The sequence below is a fragment of the Nicotiana tabacum genome, chromosome 10 (genome assembly GCF_000715075.1).
Source record: "Nicotiana tabacum cultivar K326 chromosome 10, ASM71507v2, whole genome shotgun sequence".
Classification (NCBI taxonomy): domain Eukaryota; kingdom Viridiplantae; phylum Streptophyta; class Magnoliopsida; order Solanales; family Solanaceae; genus Nicotiana; species Nicotiana tabacum.
The window spans coordinates 68,281,436-68,308,626 of NC_134089.1; the positions used below are offsets into that span (position 1 = coordinate 68,281,436).

Here is a 27,191-nt window from a genome sequence, read left to right on the forward strand (position 1 = left end):
TCAAGCCTAAATAGGTTACGAACCTCCAAAACACAATCCGAACACGCCCCTAAGCTCAAAATCATCCAACGGAGCTAACAGAACCATCTGAGGTCGTTTTCACACTGTTCTGACTACGGTCCAAATTCTAAAACTTAAACTCTCATTTAGGGACTAAGTGTCCCAAAACTCTCCGAAACTCCAAATAAACCTTCCCGGCAACTCATAATAGCAGAAACAAACACGTGGAATGCAGTTAATAGGGGATCGGGGCATTAATTCTTAAAACGAACGGCTGGGTCGTTATATAAACTGTGGCTGCAAACAGAAAAACATAGATGGCAGCTCTGGGATGTTTACTCCTTGTCATGTTTGCCAGTTCTGTAACTTTTTCATTCCATGACTTCGCTTGTCGCTGCTTTCCTGTCCATAGTAGTAGCTTCTGCCAAATGTTCTTGGAATAGTGGCACTCAAAGAACAGGTGGTTGAATGTCTCTTCTGAACTAGTTGAGCAGAGAGCACACTCACTTTGCACTTGAATCCCCCATTTTCGAATTCTATCCATCGTTGCCAGTTTTTGTTGAAGGGTCATCCACAAGGTGAATTGATGTTTTGGAATCAAACCTTTACTTAGGATCAAGCTTTTCCAAGTGACTTTAGGGTATTGAGGTAGATTGTCCATGTAGACTTTCTTTATGCTGAATTTGCTCTGAGTTGCATACTTCTGTAACTTGTCCATATTAGAAGCTACCCATTGTCTAGCCTCAAAGATCTTTGTAACCACCCAGCTTGCTTGCCCTGGTGCTTTCATGTCTTTTAAGTCTTTATCCTTTATGTATTGGTGTTGTAGCTATTGGACCCAAATAGTATCTTTTTCTGAGATATTGTCTATAATAGTTTCAGTATTGTTGCTTTATTCCATAAAGTGAAGTTGAGGATATTTATTCCACCAGTTGATCTTGGTTGACAAACTGTTTCCCAAGCAATTGGTGTTCTGTTCACATTCTCCTTTAATCCATGCCAGAGGAAATTCCTGCACACTGTTGTGACTAACTTAAGCACTTTTTTTGGAAGCAGAAAGATTTGGGCCCAGTAGGTTTGTATGTTGAACCGAACACTCTTTATCACTTGAAATTCCATTAATGCTAACATGATATAATATATTAAGAAGATAAATTATACTTGAAATTCCATTAATGCTAACATGATAATTATAATATATTAAGAAGATAAATTATAATTGAAATAATATGTTCTTTAATATTGCCTGTTCTAAGACAACGCTAGAATAAGCAAGTTTAAGTTTTCCCCATCTGATTTTACATTTCTTCTCCGGGCCAGGGTCCAACACTCCAACTATTTAGGAAAAAATGGCAGGAGACGATGAACAAAGACTCAAGATTCGCCTTTGTCTTAAATCTCAAAGTTCCTTCAATAATTATTCCAATTGGAAACACAAGGTTCCTTTTTTTTTTTTACCTCTAGAATACCCTTGTTTACATTTGGGGCAAATTGATGGATTCAATATTTTTTTTCATAAACTGTTTTGTAGCTCAGAGAAAATTGCTACAGAAGGGTCCGAGAAGATCGAAGCCGCCTTCTTTGGAAATTAAGGTTCGCCAACGACCAACAACACAAGGTTTTTAGTAATTTCTCATCTACTCTATGGGAACTGATGGGTTACTGTTTCATTATTGATTTTTCTCTTATGTAAGCATTCAATGGCAGATCCAGTATTTGAAATTTATGGGTTCCAAAAGCACCTCAAAGTTAATACTACAATAATAACAAGGCTTCACACTTAAATATTTATAGATATCTAGTGTATTTCTTAATATGTTTACAGGGTTGTGGGCGAAAGCTATTGAGTTCACGTACAGTAGATCTGCCCCTTTCTATAACTGCTGTCTGTTGAAACCTTCCAACAGATTATTATGAGAATTACCCGGAAACAACGGAGTGCAATCGACTTCTCTTCATTTGTCAATAAAAGTTCCATACCTGTTGTTTGTTGAGTAGTGAATTCTGGCAATTGGCTATTAAGCAATTCGAAATGGGCCGAAATTGATATGTTATCTGAATTGGCACCTCAATTCATTATAAGACTGGATCAATCACTGGCGAACGATTCGTAGATAGGGGTTTTCTATTGTTAGCACTAGTGTGATGTGTACCTTTTACAACAATTGCACTGTGGCTTAATCTCCCGGTACGTCTGGTTGAAAGAGTGGTTTTCCTTCTTTTGCGGAAGGATAAGATGGCATGATCTATTTCCTTTTTGCACACCCTAATTTGTTATTCGACCTTAGTCTATGCATTGATTAGTCAGAATGTAAGTTTTTCTGCCTTAAATGGATGATAAATCATGCCAATCACATTGTTCCATATGTGTACGTATTCCATAAACATTTCATGCAACTGGTCGACATTCTTTGGTTATATCATTCCTCATGTTTCCCCTTTTTTTCTGCAACGGTATGCTAAATTTCTAGCACAGATCTTTTTTGTCAAAGCTTCCTGAAAAGTATTTAGATATCTTTGCTTTCAAAAAATTAAGAAAAGAGGCGAAAACCCAGCGAGGCATATTATGGCTGATCCCATGTCCATAGCAATGCCTGGAAAGTGGCTATGGAGGATTATATAGAATGTCAATCAATAGCAGAAATGCTATAACCTTGGTGTCAATGTCCCTTTGTTGTTGGCTCAGAAAAGTAAGTGAAACAGCACTTGCGTTTGTTGTATGTCACTTAACAACAACAAGTGATCTCTAAGTTCTCTCAAGGTGATTTTCTTTGGTACTGATTGGTAAAGATCGGACGATAATTGTCTTTGAGGATACTGTTGTCTATCAGACAATAAATCTAGGTTGTAAAGCTCATCGTGGTAAACGGACAAGTTTCTTCTCTGGTATGTCTATTGGTGTCAAGGGGTATCAGAAAACCTTATAAATGCTGGGGTAGACATTTTCTGGAGACAAGTCCTCACTAGGTCATTACGTCTAAAATATCTTTTTTCCCTACTATTTTTTCTACCTTTTTATGTATATCCAGTAGGATCCTAGACTAGACTCCTATACATCACATGTTTGTCATTTATCTACTCTTCCCTTGTAAACAAGACGACGACAACAACAACAACAACCCAGTAAATTCCACTAGTGGGGTCTGATGAGGGTAGAGTATACGCAGACCTTACCCTTACCCGGGGGTAGGGAGGCTGTTTCCGGGAGACCTCCGGCTCAAAAGACGAAGACAATAATATCAGAAAAGAACAAAAGAATAAATTTGTAACAACAAAAGAAACCCGAAAAATAATACTCAGCAATCGAACGAGACAGCAAATAAGTGGACTGGTAATAACCCAATACTATGCAAAAAGAGAAAAATAGTGTGCACACAACATAACACGCTAGCAGTCCTAAACAAAACTCTATCAGACCAACCGGTACAAAGAGAAAAAACGCTCGACTACCCCCTAACCTACAACCCTAATGCTTGACCTCCAAACCTTCCTATCAAGAGCCATGTCTTCAGAAATCTGAAGCCGCGACATGTCCTGCCTGATCACCTCGCCCCAATACTTCTTAGGCCGCCATCTACCTCTTCTCGTACCTGCCAAAGCCAACTGCTCACACCTCCTAATCGGGGCATCTGGGCTTCTCCTCCTCACGTGCTCGAACTATCTAAGCCTCCCTTCCCGCATCTTGTCGTCCATGGGAGCAACGCCCACCCTCTCCCAAATATCCTCATTCCTAATATTATCGAGCCTCGTGTGCACGCACATCCACCTCAACATCCTCATCTCGGCTACTTTCATCTTCTGGATGTGTGCATTCTTGACTGGCCAACACTTAGCCCCATATAACATAGCCGGTCTAACCACCGCTCTATAGAACTTACCTTTAAGTTTCGTTAGAGTTGGCGTTTAAAATTTTATACACTTATAAAGCTAGGTGTTATGTCAGTTTTCTGAATGTGGTCATCAGTTATACTCCAACTTGTCCCACTTTGTGTGCTTAACAGAAGGTAATTAGCTTGTTCCTTGAACTTATATTTGCCTATGTGATTGCAGAATCTCATCAAGTCATCTCTAGAGGACATAGTTTCTGATGAAATACAGAAATTTAAGAACTCATATCACAGCACGAGTCTTGATAATTCAAAATTCTCCCCAGCATCTGATGATACTATATGGGAATATGATGGCCTTGATGAAGCTTATCAAGGTGATTGTGAGGAAATGTTGCTCGAAATGCAGAGGATTTTTTATGAAGATCTCAGGGTGGAAGAAACAAAAGGTAAAGGTCTTTCACACATCATCTGGAATTAGGTGCTCTCCTAGTTGTGGGTTTAGAGAACTTCATAGTATTCCGAGTAGAGATAATCTACTTTATATAAGCTCAAGAAAAAGAATCCAGGCGTTATTGAGGTGTTTAGACCCACCCATTTCGTCAAAGTTTGAAAGTGACAGAAAATCATGAACTGTCGTCTGCCAAATGGAACTAGTTTTTTGTTTCCTTTTTCAGTTTTATCCTTTTCATGGAGGAGAGATTCTTTTAGGAAGTTAGATTGACCTGTATTTTGAGTTAGATTGCTCTGGCTTCTTGCAGAACAAGGTTCTACTGGAACTTGGGAAGATGAAGAAGACGAGTATTTGGCTTGTGCAGTATTCGAGCACATGACCCTCAACGAGAAGGTTTGTGGCCCACTATAAAAGTCAAAACAAAAAAGTAACCTTACAAAGTGTCAGTTCAGATTAACCACAACAAATTATGATTTGCATTTCTCATCATTCCTTTCCTGTAAAATTGGTTAGAAACCCTATAACTCCCTATTTTCAGTAAGCGTGGATTTACAATTTTTAGCTTATTTGAAATGTGAGAATGCTGTTCATAGTATGGCATTGTTGGTCAAACTATTGTATCAAGTTTTAATTTGACTCTCTTTTACCGCTGTATACAAGCCCCCCCCCCCCCCACAAGAAAAAAAAAATTAGGATTGTAATCTTTCAGTGTGGCCTAACTTAAAACGGTCATACCTCCATGGCAAAAGGTTGTCTAATAATGATACTAGAGCAGATGAGATGGCCAGTTGATTGTGCTGTGATGAATATATTATGCATGGTCACTCCGAAAATTCTCAATGGTTAATGGAAGGAAAGCTGTTACTGATTCACCTGTTCACAAGGGTTGTCTTTTTGGTTTTGCTGGTATATGTTTTAGTTTCACTTTCATAATTCAGATGATTTCTAGTTTCACATGGTCTTTGTCAATTTGCTGACACTTCTGATAATAGGTGATTTGTTGAATTACCTTGATGTTTCCTATAGGGCGGCAAAGAGGTTTGGTGTCCCATCTGCAAGCAAGGGGAGTTGAAAGAGAACTGTCATCTTATCTGTTGCACTCTTTGTGGACTTAGGCTCAACAGAGATGATGAGGTTAGTCTTTTTTTATTTCAATGTCTTATGTACTTTTCAGTTTTCTAATTTTTTTAATTATTTGATAAGTAATTCGAGACTTTTCTGAAGGTTTTTGATTTACAATAACTGTTGTCTTGTTTGCATCAAATTACACCCTTGTTTAGTTACTTTCTTGGGTTTTAGGTGAAAAATATTTCCCAACCACAGCCTTGCTCTTTCTTGTTTGTGGGAGGGTTTTATCTGCAAACCAGAATCTTTTGTATACCAGATTTGTAACTGTTGCTATAACCTACTATTGTTAAGTGATAAGTATGACATTCTGGGTATTCGTGCAGGGTTGAAAACTGGTAAATTTAGTTGTTGGAATATTTGTTTTTGTACAAAGGGAATGGTTTTCTCTCTTTGCATTTTGTATCACTTGAGTTTATTTGCTCCTTAGTTAACATTTGAGTCTTATGCATGTATATGTCTGCATTATAGGTTTAGTGAAGAGTAGGTAATTGTTTTATACTGGAACGTACTTCAAAATGTTTTTTTAAAATATGTTATCTGATAGTCGTTTTTTTCCAGGTCAATGTAGAAGTATTACGAAATAGATTGGCTGAAGCTCATTCAAACCAATCTTGATCAAGGATGCAGGTTAAAGCCTAAATTTTGTGTTGAAACTAGATTTACTCTGAATGCACTGTACATTACCTGTCAGGGATGTGGCATGTTTGAGATTGTTATATAGGCAGTTTCTTCTTAAGCTATGTTCTCTTCCTTCTTGATGCTCTTCCTATGATTGTAATGGTTGTATCATTCAAGTGGGGACACGTTCAGTTATAGTTGATATATTTGCTTAAGTTGATCCGCGAGGTGGAGGAAAAAACTATTTATCTTGTTTTTGTGTTTGATCCAATGACATTGCTAACTTCATACAAGTGATTTACATACCTCAATGTTGCTCCTCACTTGTCCGACCAGAGGTACGCTCCTTTCTAGCCACTTAATAAAACTATTCTTCTTGTTCAGCTTCATAGGCTGTTCAACTGTGTTTCTTTCACATTGGGAACCCTGTCACCTCTATGTTTGGAAGGGATAAAGCCCGTAATGAAAGAGAGAATATGTATATATTGGAGGAAAAAATTACGGCGAAATAAAAATGGGCCATTATTAAAAGCAGAAATGCTAAAGACAACCAACTCAGTTCTATCTGATGAACTTTGATGGTGTGAATATGGATTTAAATGCAGTAGCTTCGATAATTTAAGCAACCTCCGGGATTGCAAGATTTTTCCTAATTTTTAAAAAACACACTAGTAAAATTTGGAACAGATAATCTCCGCCTAATTTCCGCACTTTAAGCAATTAATTGATATATTTTGCTCCATAACAATAAAATTAAACTTTGACTACAAGAGATAGGGGCGAAACGCTTGGATCACACCCTCCTCCCCTCAACTGTTCTTAGCTTTGAAGATAAGCTTTAATTTGAGCATCATATGTTATTGTTTGCACCCGCAATAGCAATCATATAAAATCCAAAAAGTGATGGAAAAGAGTATTTTCTGCACGTTAAACAAAATTTTCACATAACAACAACAACAACAACAACAACCCAGTGTAATCCCACAAGTGGGGTCTGGGGAGGGTAATATGACGCAGACCTTACCTCTACCCCGAGGGGCAGAGAGGCTGTTTCCAAGAGACCCTCGGCTCAAAGAGGCAACAAGAGAATAGGAAATTACATAGGATTTTACATCTTGTGTGATACTCAGCTCAACAATATTACAATGCTCCTCCCATGTTGCATATAGCTAACAACAATGACAGTACAAACAAATGCAAGCTTAACTGGAAAGAAACCAAAAAAGAATATTGAGGACAAATGATCACATGCAGAGAGACGGTGACCAAATGCAATATAGAAGCATAACATGATTGGAAACAATGCTATTCTACACCAACCAGTTACTTCAAGTGCCAGTTACCCACATGACTCTGGCATTGACATCAATTTACAGCAACACAGTAAAAATTTACTTTATCGTCATGGCCAAAAAGACCATCTTTAGCAGTCCACCGAACGCCACATGCTGGGGAATGCTAGATATCAGAGGCATCGCAATGACGAGCTTGCTTTAGGAAAATTTACCCACCTCTTCAATTGAAAAGTCCAAAAGGGAGCTACAGCTAACTCAAATGCAGCATCTAGAATAGTTCCTCAGAATTGAATTTGTTCCATGCTTCCTGAAAAATATAACTTGAGAATAAGCTAAAGAGAGTTGTGCAATCAGAAATAACAAAGGCAGGAAAAGGATATTACAATGATAATTTTGGCAAAAAGTAAGACAATAACTCAAGCTAAGCAATTCAGGTAAAAGGATGCAGAAATCGCGACCACTTAAAATCAACAGATTGGAGAAAAGAAGTGAGTAGTCGGGAACATATGGATGATAACGACCAGAAAAAGAAGACTGTCAATAGGTCCACCAAGCCTACAGCAACAATGGAATGATAGACTCTTCATGCCTTAACAGAGGAGTCTATTTTCACATCTGCTTTACAATAATATCAAACCATGACAGTTGCTGGAAATCTATTACATGTCTCATCCAAAAAACAAAAAAGAGAATAATTTGTGGCACATGAATCTAAGATGCATTGATCACTGTTAAGTACCTTAAGTAGGTCAAAAACCTTCTCGGCAATATATTTTTGTTGAAGGTTGGCACCTTTCTGCTGCACCTTATCAGGATGAATACATAGGGTTGCTTTTCTATATACTTTTTTGACAGAGGCGCCCGTTATCAAATCTGTCAAGGACACAGACTGCCAACCACATTCAGGCCAAAGCACCTGATGAATAAACACGAGAGAAAATCACATCATAAGGAGAAGAAAAAAAAAAGTTGAAATGACTTCGAACAGGATGATATTATTATTAAGAAGTGAAGAAAGTTCAAACATTTGAGGAATAGGATAGTCAAGAACTAGATAACCTAATCAAAACTAGATAAAAAAGTTTATGATTTCCAAGAGATTTGAAATCATAGTGACTTTGGCTTATGAATTTCCATTTCAGAAACTGGTAGTTTCATTTTCCTTTTTACAACGATGGTGTTCAAAGTGGGAGGGCTGAGGGTAACTATCTCCAAGAAAATATGATTGACTAGCAACCAAACACGACAATAGACAGACTAAGTTGTTTGTATGTTTTCTTTTGGCTCCTAAAATTTCTATATCTATATTTTAGAAGAAACACCAGTATTCCTTCAGGTGATAAGGGTTTAATTGGGAGGGGGATTATTTTAAACAAAATATGGGCAAATTATGTATGGAAACCAAACGCACATATTGCAAAGTCGATAGAAGTGCACGCAGATTTCCCTCTTTTCCAGCAGCCCATCGCTTGATCTCAAAATCTAATGTTTCAGCAATTCTCTGCAACAATTAGTAAACCAATAAGATTAAAGAATAAACAGCAACAGTCAAAGAAGCAAAGGATGACGATACAAATAGAACTTAAAAAAGAGGAACGAGGAAAAAGCAAGCTCATCTTTAGAATGCAAGTTCAACCAAGAAACCAACAACACTTGACTCATGTTTATTCACTAAATGTGACATGTATAGAAGCAAGGAAACAAGGAGCAATATTAATGTTCCTTGCTTTAACTCGATTTATTCAGCACTTCAAACTACCGCTAAAAAAATCAGCACTTTGAACTAAGTACTGCTGTAGTCAACCATACAAAATGCTAATTTCTGGACTCGTGAATTTTAAATTATAGGAAGAAAAAAAAAAGCTTGTTAATAAAAATCCAACCACTACTTGCTAAGAGAGCAGCACTAAACAATAAATCTTCCATCTAGTTGTAATTTCTTCAATTACTTAATTCATACAATATTTGTCTCTGCTTATAGTGATTATTCTTCAACTACACGTATATACCTCATTTTTTCTTCGTTGGAGCACGCGTTTCATTTGCGTTTTGGGCTTAAAGCCCCATCCTAAGTGCATTTTCCGCCTTTGCCCTTTGATAACACGGCTATGAGAGTCAAGTCGCTACCTTTTGGGTTAAGGCAGGACAAGCATATCAACAGCAAATTTCTACTTATAGCTTTTGCTAGTTATTTGCCAAAACAGAACTTACATGTCTTTCTTCCTGGTCCCTCAGCACTTGAAGGTCACGCTGATTCTTTTCAGCCAAAGCTTTAGCCTGAGCACATACATATCAACTATGAATAAATACATAAACAATGAGCACCAACAGACTACATGCTAAAAGCTGTAAAATATCCAACATGACTAGAAAGAAAATATTATTTGTCAGGATATATACCGCACGCTCTTGTGTACGTTGGTGGCGTTCAAGTCTGGCTCTTCTTCTTTCTTCAGTTTCCCCTTCAACATCTTGGAAATCTCCAGATGATGCAGAAGCTGGTGAAGTTCAATAGTACACAATAAAGCCACGACAAACAACTTAAAAACCAAATCAGATACATAATGTTTGCGCATGAAGACACGATGAATTACCTCCAAAAATGGAAGAAAGATCATCCACGAAACTAGTAGTGGAAGATGCTTTCCTCATGTTGGAGGATGCTACACCAGAAGTTGATTTTGGCCCTTCAGATCCTGCCTTAGTCTGGAATTGCGAATCAAATACATTGTCCTAAAAATGGCAGCGAATGTAGTAAAAGGTCAGCAAGAATGAACGACAAAGGTTTATCGTTACTTATAAAAAAAATTAAAATAAAGAACAAAGAATGTTAATGATGTTCGCTACTCACTGGAGTACTCGCTCTCGTCTTTGGTGCACTGCTGGCTCTACCCATACTAAAAAAGGACTCAAGATCATTATCATTCCTTTGTTGGTTCATTCTTGCAGCAGCAGCTACCCTTTCTCGAGCCTCTACAGCTGCCCTTTCTCGAGCTTCTGCAGCTGCCCTTTCTACTGCTGCTCGTTCCGCCCGTCGCCGTGCCTCAGCCTCAGCTTTCACAGCAGAAGCTTTTTCACGCGCTTCTTTTTCCCTTGCTTCTGCAGCTGCCTTTTCAGCTCTTTCTTTAGCTTCTACTGCAGCTCTTTCGCGAGCTTCTGCTTGTGCTCTCTGAACTGCAGCCCTTTCAGCCCGTCCTCGAGCTTCAGCAGCAGCCTTCTCCACAGCAGCTCTTTCTGCTTTTAAACGAGCTTCAGCAGCTGCTCTGTCACGTGCCCCAACTGCTGCTCTTTCCCGTGCTTCCCTAGTAGCCCTTTCTACCGCTTGCCTAGCCCTTTCTTTTTCAAGCTCCCTCGCTCGCTCCCTTTCTCTCTCAAGCTTCCTTTGTGCTCTTTCTTCCTCTTCCTTTTCCCGCTGTCGCCTCTCATTTTCTAGTCTCTCCTGGTTTTCTTGAAACTCTCGTTCCTGCACTTCATTTATTGCTTGTTCATCCCTTTCTAGATGTACAGCTTCCTTACTCTTAGCAGATTTTGCATATTCCCTTTCTCGGACTTCCTTAGCATGTCTAAATTTGGCCTCGGCACTATCCATAGCCTCCTTCATTGCAGCTGCTGAGGCAGCAGCTACAGAGTTCGCATTCATCTCTTCTCCAGAAAGAGCATCAGCATTTTCATCACTGTTACTCCTGGGCCAACCCCTGGCAAAATCCTCAAGTTCATCCAATTGTGAGACTGGAGGGCTTTTAACTGCAGGACGGACAGGCTTAGGACTCTGAGAATACTGGTTGTGATTTGGGGAAGAGGAGTACCCATCACCCTTCCTTCTTGCATTTGAAGCGACGAAACTTGCCTCTGATTTTGAACTGCGCTGTGGTATTGGAGGCGGTGGTCGCGACGGAGGTGGAGCACTTGTAGGTTGTGTAAAAAAAGGAATCTCTGATACAGTAAGCCATATATCATCAGAAGACTGCACTTGTTCCTCTGATCTTGGGGATGTATCTACTTGGAAGTTTGATTCTTGAAGATCATTATCTGCATATGGAGGTGGAGCAGCTTCACTGAAAGATCTCAGAGGATCTTCTGAAGGCATGCCAAAAAGAGGAGACTCCTGATCCCCACGAACCTTTTTCTGTGAGTGGCTTTCAGAAGATCTAAACGATGATGTCCCAATATTTTCTCTAGAGGTAGAGGTATGTGCATCACTCCTTCCTGGTCCAGCCTTTGATGGGCTCCTGTCCTTACCTCCAGTCTTCTTCTCAGGGGAAAGTGGATGAACCGGATTATTAAAAACATTAAGTGGATCTAGATCATCAAACACCCCTCCACTAACTGATGAAGCATCAGTTTTCGCAGTTCCAGATTTACCAAGCTTACCAATCTCTTCCAGTGGATCTGAAAACTCCCCGGGAGAAGAATTTGCTGGCACCGAGGTAGACTCTAAAACTACGAAAGGGTCATCAAACACACTAGAGCTTCTATTTGAATTTCCAGCAGGTTTGGAGGGTTGAGTTGACTCTGTAAATGACCTGCGGTAAAAGCACAGCTTTAATCATAACAGAATCAAAATTAATGCAACAGAGTTAAAGCAATAAATTTCCTGCATTCGGAGTACATTTAGTTTAATCTAATCAGTGACTCTAATTAGTAAATGATATGCAGAAAAGAAAATTATCCCACATTCCAAATACAGTCTATTTATCTCGGCCAGTGGGGCAAATTCCCTTCTCAATCTTGTTTTCATCTTAACATACCACTTACGTAAACAATCTAATCATCAGTTTCCAGCCAACTCTGGTAACATGAAAGAAAAACATGAACAACAAAGAACTAAATGATAGATGAACAAACTTCTATTCAAGCATTGGCTGGCAGCTAATCTTCAGGAGGGGCCTCAATGACTAGGAAGTTGATGAATTTCTCAATTGATGCAATTATTGGATAATGTTAGATTGAAGGAAAACATGAGAGACTCATTAATCTGGGCAACAAGTAATGATGGTATCTTGACAGTCAACAGTTGTTATCGCTTGTTACAAAAACAACAAGGGCTTTATCAATCAAATTGGCCATGGAAAGCAATATGGAAGTCAAAAGCACCTATTAAAGTAGCCTGTTTTGGTTGGATTGCAGCAAAGGAAGCTTTTCTTACTCAGGGGAGGTTTTGTTCTATGTAACAGGTGTTACATGTGTGAAAAAGAGGTAGAAACAGTCAATCATCTACTCATCCATTGCAGAGTGGCAAAGCAGTGTTGGGAGCTCTTCCTAAATATATATGATGTCAAGTGGGCAATGCCTTCCCGTGTAAAGAGTTTGTTGGAGACATGGCAACAACAAAAAGTGGCAAAAAGTCAACAGATAGTATGGAGAACAATTCCTCTATGTGTGTTCTGGACAATATGATTGGAAAGAAACAGGATTTGCTTTGAAGGGGAAAGGCATCATGTATCCAGGATTAAAAAAAGATGCTTAGTAAACTAGTATTTCTGGTGTAAAAGACATGTAATGGAAAATATGGAGCAATATATGGATTTTCTAGAGGAGCTAGGAGGAATATAGTTGCTTTGTTATATTAGCTTGGATGTTTCTAATTTTGTACCATCTCGATACTGTCCGAATGCACGGGAGAAAAATCTATTTATTAGCAATGATACAATGAGCCCTATATATAATATATATTCTACCCCTACTACATATGGGACTAGGACATATTCTACTCCTACCACATATGGGACTAGGATATATTCTACTCTTACTACATATGGGACTAGGACATATTCTACTCCTACTACATATGGGACTAGGACTATTTACACATAACTATCTAACACTCCTCCTCAAGCCGGTGCATACAAATCACATGTACTGAGCTTGTTACATATGTAACTAATACGATGACCAGTGACGGACTTGGTGAAAATATCTGCAAGCTGATCATTCGACATACAAGGCCACTAGACTCCCCCTGAGCAACAAAACCAAACCAGGTGATTGCCGATAAACAAAAGTTGGCCAAAAGGTCACTGGAAAAGTTTGAAAATAGTGAGACTAAGCCGAATTCCACATTACAAAATATGTTCTAAAACACAACCAGAAAACAGAAACTTTACTTGAATTTACTGTTCACACCGAAATCATTGTTTACACCGGAAAGCTAATTGTTCACACCGGAAAAATTAAAAGTTATCAGAATTTGATGTAATTTATATCGGTAGGGTCACTGCACGAGTAAGTTGTCCGAAAGAAGTTTTGTCAAAAAGTGGCCGGAATAGCTCACACGAGCCGGAAAAGATATTGTAGCTCGCCGGAACCTTAATTCTGGCGGCGCATGGAGGCGCACGACTTTCAGCTGGAGCGATTGACTAAGGTTTTGTCAACTGACTTTTCCTAACAAGGTGGTAGTATTGGTTTTCGCACAACACTTACTGATGAGGAGATAACGCAAATCAATCTTGAGTCGTCAATCGGAAAGACGCACGGTGCCTCACTTTTCTGTTCAGATGGAACTGGAATTTCTGGGGTTTGGTCGCTAAAGGTTTCGGATCTGATGGTGGTACTGGTATATGCACAGTACTACTGTAGCAGTGATGAACCCCGGGAACAAGACGAAGTTGCCGAAAAAATGCATGGCGATGTGATTTTTCTTCCCCAGAGTCGCTGGAATGACGCACAACGATAATTTTCTTACTGAAGCTCTGATACTATGTGAGAATGCATGGGAGAAAAATCTATTTATTAACGATGATACAATGAACCCTATATATAATACATATTCTACTCCCTACTACATATGGGACTAGGACATGTTCTACTCTTACCACATATGGAACTAGGATACATTCTACTCCTACTATATATGGGACTAGAACTATTTATACATAACTATCTAACAGGTACCTTTTAATAAAATCTTACCTAATCAAAAAAACAAATGAACAAACTTCGTTTTAACAAGACATCCAAACTACTAAACAGGTTCAGTTGAACCGCTAATTGCCAAGGATGACAGGACTTTAACACCTCTGTCACAAAAATTGCATCTTTTGCGCTTACCGGTTAGAGGTGACAGTTTCAACCAACTACTCTTTTGCCAATCACGAGCATACCAAGAGAAGACGGAAATTACTCCATGTATTACAGTATTAGCAACAAGGCTTATGGAGATTTCAAAGACTATATAAAGTGAGAATGACTGAAAAATTTATATGGACAACCAGTTCTTCATACAAAGGGAACAAGCTTATTATGTTAGCCCTCTAAAGCAGTATTTACACCCTTAAAAATAGTATGCATGTCAACCAGAGAAAGCAGATGATCTGATCATGTTCTCCATCTTGACAGTACAAAAATTTTTGACCCTTTTCTATGACTGCAGAGAAGTAAGAATGTTTGGAGTTCAACCCCAAAGCCCTCTCCAAACCCCAAAAACAAAGGGGCAATAACTACATAAGATGCAGAACCGTTTTCGAACAGCCAATCATAATAAATAAGCAGTTTATACTTTATATGCACAATCATCATTCCATGATAATATTCCCTAGTACAAGTTTTTGTCTGTGAACTTCACTTTCGAAAGAAGATAATCTATGAACATCATCGTTTAAGCTAAGCAAACCCTTAAATACAGACAGCAAGCCATTACCAGAAACAATTTCTCAAAATGAGGCATGTTTTATCCAGATGAACATAATGCTAGTACTATCTAATAGCTCTAGTAATTCAGCAATACATTAATAACTCTCAGGAGTGTACTAAGTTCACCTACACGCCAATCGATAAAGAAGGCCATACAGCTTTCAAATTCTATGATATCCAACAATATTTCCCCACACGAGCTAAATAATTAAATCCTGAATCACTGATCTCCAGTCCAAGTAAGATTTCATAAGAGGTGCTTGCAAATGCTTTTCTTGTTCGTGCAACAAAATAATAGGAAGTCAATGAAATTCTGTTATTGTTAATGACCTATAAACTCCAATGTTTCAGCTTCACAACTCGGAGATAGTGGGTCAGCCTTCTCTGTCCTTCTCCACTTAAATGCAAGGCTTAGTTCAACAGCCAGGTCACATTTGTTATTTATGTCTCATTGCACCAAAAATAGCTGAAATTAAACAATGGGATAGGGAAGGAGCTCCAAAAAGATATGACAAAGTACCTGCTACTGGTGGCAGGACTGCCACTCCCAAAGCCAGCTAGTAAATCATCGAACTCTGTGGAACCACTGCTCTTGCCGCTCTTCGGTTCAGCCACCTTCTCTTTCCTCCCCAAATTCCCCAACAGATCATCAAAATGACTCTTATTATCAGTCCTCTGAGGCGGCAAAGTCATTGTAGCAAAAACATCGTCTTCAAATCTCGCCGTGGATGAAGATACTGATTTACTCTTTACTCCCGGTAATCCATCAAATATGTCCTCGTCGTATACTGGCTTGTCGTAAACAGGCAACGACGATGTTTTCATGTTGTCATCGTTATTGTTATTGCTCTTCGATTCATTCCCCGACTTGAAAATTGAATCGTAATTGAAATCGTTCATCGACGCCGACTTATTGCTATTGCCACTAGTATTTGTGTATTTAGGAGGCCCGCCAAATACATCGTTAAATAACGTACCATCAGGATCATCAAACAATGGCGAAGAGGTCGTTGATCGGACGGAGGAGGAACGTCGATCTCCGGCGTCGGATCTCATCGGTGCCGATTTTCCTGCTGGTCGGAACCCGAAGTCTCGAGCTAACACATCGAGCTCATCCATTGGAAATATTCAAGTCGCAGCAGATCTGGCAGAATTTTACAATATTGCCCTTAGAAACAGGGCAATTGTCGCTGTACAGATCTGTAAACTGGAAGCAACAGCAAGAGCAATATGGTCAATTAACTTGCAGATGATTAGCTGTGAATGAATGAAGGACATGAATAATAATCTTAATATATAGATGCATATATATTTTAAAAGCTACATATACGTATACAATATGTATGTATATGTAAAAAGTCGAGGCAGCAATAATGGAGATAGAGAGAGATTAGAAAGAGAAAGTGAACATTGAATTAGGGTTTGAAGGGAAGGAGTAAGTATCGGCGGTGACTGGTTCTATTCTTCCTCCGACCTCCGTCGTGTGGTTTCCTTTTTCCCTGTCTCTCGTCTCTTTCAATTTTCTCTTTCATTTATTTCATTTTTTCTTTTGAATTGATTGGGTTCTTTTTTGTGGAAAGAGCCTTCTTCTTTCACAAAATTTCTACTCTGCCCCAAATATTTTAAGGTTATGAACTTGAGCAAATCTTTAACTTTTTTTACTTTTTTTACTTTTTCTCTGATTTGTTCATCTATGTTGACTTTCAAAGTAATTTGCTTTCAATTGAAAGTAAAATCAATTGTTTTACAGTTAAGAGTATTTTTAAAAGGATAACCTGAACATATAGCCACAGACCTCAAGTTACCCCTTGACCTTTTAAGTCAAATTCCGTGACACACATGTTAAATTTGGGTAACTTTTTACGCACTCAATTTTTCTTAAGTATGTATACGACGGGTTAAATTTGGATAACTTTTTACGTGTAAAGCGCCAACACAAGATAGCGTGAAAATCAAACAAACATCAACAATCAAAAATAGATGTTAATGATTCTTTACATTAAAAAGAGTCCTCAACCCTTTGCCAAAAATTAGACCCAACCGCTCGAATTTTTTCCCTTCTTCTTCCATCATTGGCTTCAAAGCTTTTGAAGTTTTTTTCTTTTCCAATCTTCTTTATCTTGTATAATTTCTCTTTAAATTAGAATGTAATTATCAATCTTGCATATTTTCTTTTATTTCTCGTTTAAAACTAAAAAAAATTAAAAGTTCTTATGCGATGTATAATTTTAAGCATATCTGCCATTATGGTGAAGAAATTGTGCTGGTAATTTCATGGAGATTGATAATCCTGGTCATCGTTTAAAGAAGTGTAGATTCTACGAGGTAAGCTTAGTATAAATTTTTTTGTTAAATTCAATATTTCAGTTTTTAATACTAAAATTTTATTTCTTAGAAGGATCATAAGACGGGCTGTAACTTTTTTGTATGGTTTGATCCCCAATTCTTGAGCACTTAAAAGGTGTTATCTTAGGGATGCTTAAGAAGAAGAAGGCATTCGATGCATTTGTGAAGGGAGGTAGAAATTAAAAAAAAAAATTAGAGGAGATTGATAATTTTGATTTAATTGTAATTATATTCAAGGTGATTATGTTTGTGACCAAAGACTGCTACATAATATAAGAATTTGTAAGATAGTCTATGAACTATCTTTCTTAGTAGTTAGGTTTTTTCCACCTTTGTGGTAAGCTTTATCTTTTGGTAGCTTATTCAATTCCTTTTTTGATAATCAAAGAGGATGTACTTTGTGCTAATGCTATTTGAAGTTAATAAAAGAAGTTTGTAGTCAACAATTTGTATTGATATTATTTTTGGTGGTTGTGCGTTCATTGTATCGATGTTGAGTTTTGGTTCTTTCTGTCATGCCGAGTGGGATCGGCGCTCAACCGAGATATCTCAGTCAAGCAAGCCTACTTGGTGCCTACTATCTAACATTGCCCATAAATGATTCAAGAATAAATAACAATAGATAGTCAATCGAGATGATAGAAATGTACATCACTGACTTTTGTTAATTAAAGAGTTTCACTGGTAGATGCAAAAAATACAAATCCTTAGTTTACAAGTGGATTAAATGACAAAAGTAGCATTTTATAGTTCCTTCCATGCTAACATGACCCACAGTATATCTACGGAGCCTCTAGACTATCATGAGAATATATGAGGGTGCCAAGGCCTCGGTTATACCTTAAAAATAATGTACAAGATCAATACCTCATAGGACCCGATATAGAGTAGGGCTCACCAAAATTCGTTTGATGGAGGGTACGCTCATATCAAGAATCTGTGTCACCTGCTGAGGTACCACTTACATCCATTAAAGATGCGGCGTACCCGGCAAAAGGGATGTTAGTACATGTAGAATAGTACTAGTATATAAAGCTAAGTACCCTTACATGGAATAAAATGCCAACATAAGGAGAGAAAACATGAACGTAGTGAGAAAAATAACATTATTTAAAATGTCAAGTTAAAACATAAGTAAATCACCAAATAAACTTTAACATTTTCGGGTTAGAAGATCATTAGTTACCGACATACAGTCATATAACCACTATATGTGCAGTATGGCGTCCGATCTCGACCCGATTGGCTAAGCCATCTCACCATGATGTCATGTGTATCGACGTGTCTATGATAGCAATACAATACATTATCCCAATACTGGGGAATAATCTCACAATGGTGTGAAAGGGACTAGTCCCAATCGACTCCTACACTGGCACGTGTAGTTTCAGGTATAAGCTTTTAAAAAATGACTACCTTACTTAAACAATTCTTCTTATTCTTTCTTAGTTGTAGTTCCCCTTCTCCGGATCCTGATAGAGAATATAAGATGAAGCAACATTGAATCCTGTCACGTTACTTCAAATGGAATCTTAGCGTCACTTGTTTTATAACCCTTCTAGCATTCGCTTTCCAGCTCTTATGAAATATTTCCTTATATGTGGTTGATCTTCTTCCATAACTCTTACTCTTTTACATGTCATCTTATGCGACGAAGTGTTGTTTTTTCCATTTAAAATAATCTTAGCAACTTCTGTTGGATTAATTTCATATGGTTCTTGCGAGTCTCCAAGCGGCGCCATGTATTCTTTGATCTCTGATTTAACATCTTCCCAAAGAGGATAGGTGAAAAAATAATTACAATTCTTTTCTTTTCCTGGCCATATCACCTTTGGAATGTGTCTGTTCTGCTGAAAAATCATCTTCTAGGATTCAGCGAACTTTTCTTCCCTTGCTTGAATTGTGTCTCGATAATGATAGCAAAGAGAAACTGTATGGAGCCCTGGACAATGTCAAATGCCTGTGAAACATAAATATTTTGGCTCCACTAGAATTAAAATGATGAACCCAATATTTTTTAGCTACAACAAAAAAAAATTTAGGTAGGGTTCAAGATTTTCAAAATTCCGAAAGTCACCACTTTCAAATTCCATAAGAATGTAGTATTGATAACATAAATACCAAAAGAACCATAAAAGCTCATGTAAAAAATTTCTACCATGTGCTGTGAAAATATGACAATATGAATACTCCGGATGGATAATGCTTGCCCTGAAAACTTGGAGTTTATAAAAATTTCTGCTTCCAAGCAAGATGAATGGATCAATAGGATCTGAAAATTCTAATAGCTTTGGCGGGTGATGTGATGATATTGATGAGGAACTTGGCCACGGAGCCTCTAAAAATATGAATATTTGACTTGTCGATCTCTTCTTCCTGTGTCTGATACCACAAGGGGTGGAAACTTTTTGAAACCTTTTGGAAAATTCACTTGGCCTTGAAAGGAAATCAGCAAGAACATTACATTTACCTTTCAAGTGCTTGACCTGAAACTTGTACGGAGAGAACCACTGAGCCCATCTAAGAATTTGCGTATCCGGAATAATTTTTGAATTCAGCTGGATCATCCTCGGAAAAGCCTTCATATCCATCTCAATAAGAAACTCTGAGTGAATTAGGAAAAAATTAAACTCTTTAATCTCATTTTTCACTGCAAGAATCCCCCTGAAAGCGAAATGATAGTGTTGTTCAGCACCCTTAAATCTTTTATTGGCATAACCGCATATTTTTCTTTGGCCATTTTCTTCCTCAAGCAAAATTGCACTCCAATATTCGTTACTTGCATCTGTCTGCAATATTTTCTTTCCATGAGGGAATGTGCAAAGATATGATACTTTGGGATATCTCTTTTATTTTTTTCACTGCCTCATTTTGTTCCTTGCATCATCGCTGGACATTTTTCTTCAATATTTTTGTGAGAGGAAAAATATATGTAGAAACATTAGGAATAAAATCTCTCACATAATTTATTATTTTTAAAAACTCCTGGATTTGCTTCGTTGTGAACCAAGTATCAGGGAACTTGAGAAGTTCCTAAGAAATATGAGTACATGAGATGTATTCTTCATGAGAAAAATGCATGCCCAAAAAATCAATTTCTTTCGTTGTAAGAACCATTTTTTGGTTAAAAGTTGATGCCATTTTTTCGCACTAAATATGCAAAAATAATTTAGCAAATTTATGTGATCCTCCCAAGTATCACAAATAGTAAAATATCATTAATATAAACAAGTGATGTGTGGAGGATGGGCTGAAATATTTTTATCACGGCCTTTTGAAATAAAGATGAAGCAGTTTTTTAACCGAAATGCATGACTTTTCACTGAAAATGGTGATCGGGAATAAAAAACTAGCTTTTTCCCGATCATCCAGGTAGATTCCTAATTTCCAAAAACCCGATTTGAGATCAAACTTAGAAAAATATTTTGCTTTGACAAGTTGAGAGAAAAGGGTGAGCTTATTTGGGATGGAACTTGTCATCCAAAAGAAAATGATTGAGTGCTTGGTAATTAATTACCAATCTCAATTTACCTCTTGTTTGCTTGGTTTTTTTGTTGACATAAAAATGCTTCACACGCCATTATGAATTTGATGGCTCGATGAGATCAAAATTCACTAGCTCCTGACACTCTTTTTTTGCAAGCTAAAGGTGGTCGGGATTCATATCAGAGTGACTTGCCTTTGTAGGATTGATATTCTCATTTTTCTTGAAGGACAGCTTGACGAAGAACTTTTCATTTTTCCATAAAGGATTGTCACATTTGATTAAGAATTAAGTGTGAGATTCTGCACATGAGTGTTGTGTGATTTGTGCTTCAATTTCCTTAACTTGATCTTCTTCTAGGAACAATCTCGGGACTGCACAATATGGCTTGAATTGCTTTTTGAATGTTATCACATTAGCTTTGATCTTGAATTTGTCCTGCAAAATCCTGTAAATATCAATATCAATAATTAAATCCTTACTTGGGACATCTAACCCAATCAAATCCTTCAGTCTTGGGAAGAATTTGATGTGATCGGGTGCTTGGTAATGACAGTTGTAGTCATATTGATTTATTCTTTCATCTGATTATTTGACTGTTAGTGAGTGTCGGTATTGACCTTTTGTCACTACTTCTATGAGGCTAGACTTGATACTTACTAAGTACGTGCTTTGTACTCATACTATACTTCTGCATGTTTTATGTAGGTTTCAGGGCTGGTGTTAGTGGCATTCGTCTGACTCAGTAGGAGGCTTCGTGGTGAGCTACTTTACTTGATCGATTCGCAGCACATGTAGTCCCCTTCCCTACTTACCTCTTATGTCTATCTATCTCTTTTCAGACAGACAGTGTATTCTGATGATTCTACATACTCTTGTTAGAAGCCTGTGATGATTGTGACATTCGGGTTTCGGGGCTATATGGGCAGTTGTGGGCGTATTTAGGCCCTGCCTCAAATAGCTTACCTATGTTATCAGCTTGGGATTAATTCTGTTTCTTATCATATTGAAAATTTATTTAAGATTTGGTTAATCTACTTTAGAATTATGATTGTTATTGTATTGGTCGAGTGGGTTATGCGCTATCATGAACTTTGGTTAGATATCAGGTCGTGACAAATAATAAATTTTTACTTGGATTTGATTATATATCTTGATTCCACATGAATTTCTACACCTAAAACATAGAATCAAAGAGTGAAATTTAGGATTTTTTTTCTAAAACATAAGAGAGCGTATTTTGGGGGTTTTAAATACCAATTTGGGCTCGGATTTAGAAACTAATTATATATTTAGACTCGTAGGGTTATGGGTCAATGAAATTTGACCCATGACTCAAGTTTTGACCATTTGGGCTCCTATTAAATTTTTATTGACTTTTGAGATTTGATTAAAGATTGAAGCTTTATTGTTTAGAATTGATTTTTATGACCTTTTTTTTACTCTGTTAGGTATTGTTTGGCTAGATTTGAGGCGTTTGGAGGAGAGTTTCAGAGGAAAAACAGCATTTGAATGTTGAAGCTACTCTAGAAGGAGGAAAGTTTCTTGTTTAACCTTATTAAGAGATAATTTTCTACAAATTGAACTTATGTGCTACATGCTACTTGATTTGGGGCGATATATATGCGAGCTGACGAGCGTATATACGTACATTAAGGTTATATGATGTTTGGGGTAGCTTTAGGCTTCAACAGCCTTGTTTGGTCGTGTTAACTTCTTGACTTATATTTTATTTGATTATATGACTACGTGAGCCTATTTATTCATGTTGAAATTATGTTTAGGCTTATGACATCTTATTTGGGAATAATGGGCTATTCTTGAGATATTGATATACTTGTTTAGATGTAGTCTTACTTTACATCATGAACATCAAACCAAACTACGAAAAGCATCAAATAAGAGAATGGAGTTCTAAAACTCAAAACGCGGTCAGGTCTAACTTTATTTGTTATATCCTTGTGAATTTTATTGGTTATTCTTGAGTATATGCATACATCCTTGAAGATGAAAATCTTGATACAGATTTATATGATTATGGCACATTGGGACATTTTGAATGGATTGATATTGTTATGGAATGATAGTTCATGTCGTGCGATTATTGTGATATTAGAGTATTATGGTACGATAGGTTTCTGTGTGGTGATTGGATATGGATATATCCCTGCGGAGTCAGGTGATCACCATGTTATATTGGGCCTTGTGCGTACAGGTGATACACGTATTGTGTTGGAGCACGTGGGATGTGCTGGATTATGTTGGAGCACATGGGATGTACTGGATATTGGTTATGACTGAGTCTTGAGAATCTCTTGATTGAACTAATATTTGCTATTTTGTTTTATGAAATTGCCAATTTGAGCTGTTATAGCACACTTTGCACATGCATACACTTTTAGCATGTCATTTATACAAGTCCAGGAGCATGAAATCTGATATTCATAGATCATATACATGTATTCTTATATATTTACCTTTGTGTTATATGATTTGGACTAAATGCCTATGACACGCTGGACAGATTGTGTTGTTATGTCTGTGATCACACGAGGCGAATTATGTTGTTTTGACTATGACCACACCAGACAAATTGTGTTGTTATGACTGTGACCACCCCGGACGGATTGTGATATTGAGCATGTGACCACGCCGGGTGAATTGTGATTATTGGCATGTTAGTTGTCCGAGCAACACATGAGTTGTCCATGAAGTTGATATTATTAGCATGTAAATTATCTGTGTGGATCCAGATACTTACATTATTGCACGTGAATTATCCGTGCGGTTGATATTATTAGCACATGAGTTATCCGCGCATCACGTTGAATTGGTTGTGAATGCGTGTGGATATAGATACATCCCCATAGGGTCACCCTCTCATGTATTTTCTTGATGGTATACACGCGGATTGTAAGAAACCAACGGGTTTCTAGTTGATGTGAGCTCTGGGAGAACTGGTTACTGGGTTAGTTTGGTTATTGAGATCGTGATGTGGGCATTAGAGCCGAGATGTAATTTCTATTTTTTGGATCGGTTCATGCGCCGCAACAGATTGATATGTGATTATTGCATTTTATCTTTACTTATAATTTTTTTGGTTGTTTACCTGATTTATTTGCATATTTTCCTTATATGCTAAATTGTTGACCGAGCAGAATACGTTAAGAAAATTGAGAGCACCATAATGTATTTATCTATGATATCATGATTTGATCATATTTTTGTTCAGTACTTGTTGGAAATTATGAACTTGCAAGGTTAGCGAGTATCTGTTTACCTTGAAAATGGTAATTACAATTAGATTTGATTTTGTGGTTCTAAAAATACGTAATTTATTTTTATGCTAGTTGTTAGGCAGTAGATGCAAAGTGCGAGACTAAAAAATAAGATAAGAACTTGAAAGCAATATGTTTAGGCAAACCGAGTGATTGAGAATTGGGCCTCGAGCCAAGTTATACGGGGCCTCGAGGTCGAGCTCGGTACTAAGCTATGAACAATCAATGAAGGACTAACAATTTTGAGAGCTTTGATGAAGTCTCTCTATGATCAATAATGGGAGTAAATGACGAACAATTAATGAAACACAATAAATATAAGTAATAAATGTAAATAATAGAATCAAGAGAGAATATGTTTAAGTTAGAGAGTACAAAACGCTCTTCTTCTTGTATTGGATGTTGTATATGTGTTAAAAAATGACAAGGGTCCCCTTATATATAAGGGGGAATCCCAACATAGTACAAATTTATTTATTACAAAGGTATATGGCTGGTAAAGCCATTTAATCCACGGTACGGACTCATACTAGCCTAATAAACTTGGTCAGCCTGAATCACGTGTCTTGGGAACTTCCCATTTTTACATCATAACCACCGATCTGCACTATTCCGAGGTTAAACGTTGATAACCCCTCGGGGTTGAACCTCGACCATTGTCTTGAGCCTTTGGAGACGTGCCTACGAAGTATCATAATGACTATAAAATCGGACCCCCTGATTTTTACCGTATACAGATAGTCCCCGCGTTTCTTAGAATGAAAATGACAAGAAACGGACATCGACTTCCTCGAGCCTCTCAAGATGACGTCAAGCTTATGATGTAAGCTTTTGTGATAACTAAAATGTCCCATCGGTTCATCTTTCCATAAGTGTCCAATGTACCACCGGTTTATTTTCTCAAAGCGAGAATATCATCGCCGATCCGTCTCCCAAAAAACATTGATTGTGCTTGTCGATTCGTTTCCCAAAGGTATTGATTGCGCCGTTGGTTATGTTACTACCTTTCTATAAATGGAAGCTTTCTTGAACCAAGCCCGTGGCTGTGAGCACGTGATTTTTGCCTTACGAAAAACTACTCCAAAATAAATCAAAAATAAAATAAATTTCTTTTAGTGTGCAATTTCAGAATTTGTGTTGCGTTTATTAATTGTTTGTGTTTTGTCCGTAAAATGTTTGCTTTGTTATAATTAAACAAAATTAAAATAAAAATACATGTTTCATGTATATCTAGGATTTAAGTATGCATTTAATTAAGTTAATTTAAATAAAATCACAAAAATATGCATTTGTTCTATTTTTAATGTTCCACTGTGTGATTAATGTTGTCTATGTGTTAATAGTTGTTAAAAAAGGTAATTAATATCTTTGTAAGGGTAATTTTGTTTTTATAATTAATTAAGATTTTGTTAATTAATAATGAAATTAGAAAATAAAAAAAAAATAATACAAGTTGTACAAAATCGGACCTGGATTAAAATCCAGGCCCAAAACATTAATTCCCCCCTACAGCCCAATCCAAAACAGCCCAAGTCTGACCCAGTCCCAAGCTAAGACCAAACGACGTCGTTTGGTCACCTCTCATCAAGGGCCGTTGGATTAAATCCAACCAACGGCCAAGATTTCATCACCCTAACCCGTGATCATTACCCGACCCACTGCCCCGGTTCAACCCGTCCCCCAACTTAAACCAAACGATGTCGTTTGGTTAAGTGGATTGATCCTAGCCATCCATTCTACTTGATCCAACGGACGATACCAATCCACCCCACCCCTATATAAATCCCAAGCCTTACCCCGGCCCCTAACTGAACACCCCCCCCTCCTACACTGTTCATCATCGTCCCCCAAACCCCCACTCCTAACCCTAGCCGCCCTAGGATTCCCCTTCGCCTGAAACCCGGCGGCATCAACGCCGCCGGTCACCAACTTAACACCCTAGGACCTCCTGAACATCCCCTACACGAATCCGACCTTAGTTTCCTTCGAATCAGGCCCCAACCCTTCGAATCTTAAATCGAAGGTTGGCCTGAAACCTGATCTAAACCAATCAGCACCTAGTTAACACCATAGCTTCCCCTAGTCATCCTGAGTATGGATTTGTTGTTTGTTTGGCTCGAATCAGTTCCGAGCTTCTCGAATCTTCTTTTGAAGATTCGGACCAAACAAGAACAAGCTCAGATTTGTTTTAAGCTGACATCAAATGACCCCTAGGCTACCCTCACCCTTGTGTCATGTTTGGTTCTTCTCGAATCTGACCAGAAATGGTTAAATCCCAAATCGAATTTTTAAGAACCCTAAAAATACCAAACTTTCGGATTCTGTTCAGATTAAGTAAAGATTGAGGTTCAATCGACCTTAGTCGAAGTATTTTCAGTGGAAAATACTTCGACTAAGGTCTGTTTGATTTCAAACAAAAATCCAAATCCAAGCTGAGTTCGAGTCGAATTAAAATTGAAGATTCAAAGGTATTTTTTCTATTATTTTGTGTATTCTACGTGTGTTGTTGTTTGTCTTAATAGCTTGTTAATTTTTCATGATTTTATTTGATTAATTCTGTCACTTTTGTCTCATGCCCGTCTATATGGTCAAATATGAAACTGTTTCAATTGGTTATGATTATTCATAATGTAAGTAATCGACTCGATTAAGTTCGTCGATTAGTTATATTATGAATTCTCACTTATGATAATGCTAATAAAAAAAACAGTCTGCTTCTATTGTTTTAGACTAATTATTGACAGATGTTGTAAATAGTCAACTGATTAATACTCGTCAATTAAATCATGTTTGTTTGTGAATCAGTGAATTCAAATGTATGCTGTATATGTTGTTTTCTGAACAGGGCATTGTCAGTATATTGACAATGCTCCTGTGTATGTTTGATCTTAGTTCAATTATAAGTTCAGTTTGCATTATTATGCTGAACCCAGTGTAATATTGTCAAGTTTGAGTTCAAGTTTACAAATGATGATTAGATGTAATTGTGATAAAATGTTTACATTCTTAGGATTCAGTCCAGAACCTTAGAGAATTGGTATTAGCTGTGTTAAATCAGGTTGATAATTAAGTTTGAAAAGATTTTTAAATCTGTTTTGTAAATTCTGTTATAATTTTTACATTTAAGACAGT

The 27,191-nt window shown here is 37.4% G+C and overlaps 2 protein-coding genes across 7 annotated transcripts; one reads left to right on the forward strand and one right to left on the reverse strand.

The window, feature by feature from the left end:
• Nucleotides 1–347: 347 nt before the first annotated feature.
• Nucleotides 348–6,416, forward strand: LOC107817363 (uncharacterized). Of its 3 annotated transcripts, none has more exons than XM_075222956.1 (7): nt 348–578; nt 1,321–1,439; nt 1,532–1,618; nt 4,051–4,276; nt 4,589–4,674; nt 5,308–5,415; nt 5,968–6,416. In XM_075222956.1, the coding sequence occupies exons 2-7, from the start codon at nt 1,350–1,352 to the stop codon at nt 6,022–6,024; spliced, it is 654 nt and encodes a 217-aa protein (XP_075079057.1). In that variant the 5' UTR covers nt 348–578; nt 1,321–1,349; the 3' UTR covers nt 6,025–6,416. The 3 variants fall into 3 exon arrangements, with proteins under 3 accessions (XP_075079057.1, XP_016498653.2, XP_016498652.2); XM_016643167.2 differs by lacking the exon at nt 348–578 and adding an exon at nt 624–1,075; XM_016643166.2 differs by lacking the exon at nt 348–578 and having other exon boundaries at nt 1,231–1,439.
• Nucleotides 6,417–6,943: 527 nt separating this feature from the next.
• Nucleotides 6,944–16,545, reverse strand: LOC107817364 (auxilin-related protein 1-like). 4 transcript variants are annotated; one of them, XM_016643170.2, is made up of 9 exons: nt 16,361–16,545; nt 15,472–16,158; nt 10,174–11,845; nt 9,917–10,055; nt 9,723–9,820; nt 9,534–9,599; nt 8,734–8,823; nt 8,062–8,238; nt 6,944–7,629 (listed from the first exon to the last, which is right to left on the reverse strand). In XM_016643170.2, the coding sequence occupies exons 2-9, from the start codon at nt 16,068–16,070 to the stop codon at nt 7,591–7,593; spliced, it is 2,880 nt and encodes a 959-aa protein (XP_016498656.1). In that variant the 5' UTR covers nt 16,071–16,158; nt 16,361–16,545; the 3' UTR covers nt 6,944–7,590. The 4 variants fall into 4 exon arrangements, with proteins under 4 accessions (XP_016498656.1, XP_016498654.1, XP_075079060.1 ...); XM_016643168.2 differs by having other exon boundaries at nt 15,472–16,511; XM_075222959.1 differs by lacking the exons at nt 6,944–7,629; nt 8,062–8,238; nt 8,734–8,823 and adding an exon at nt 9,329–9,449.
• Between the last annotated feature and the right edge of the window lie 10,646 nt (nt 16,546–27,191).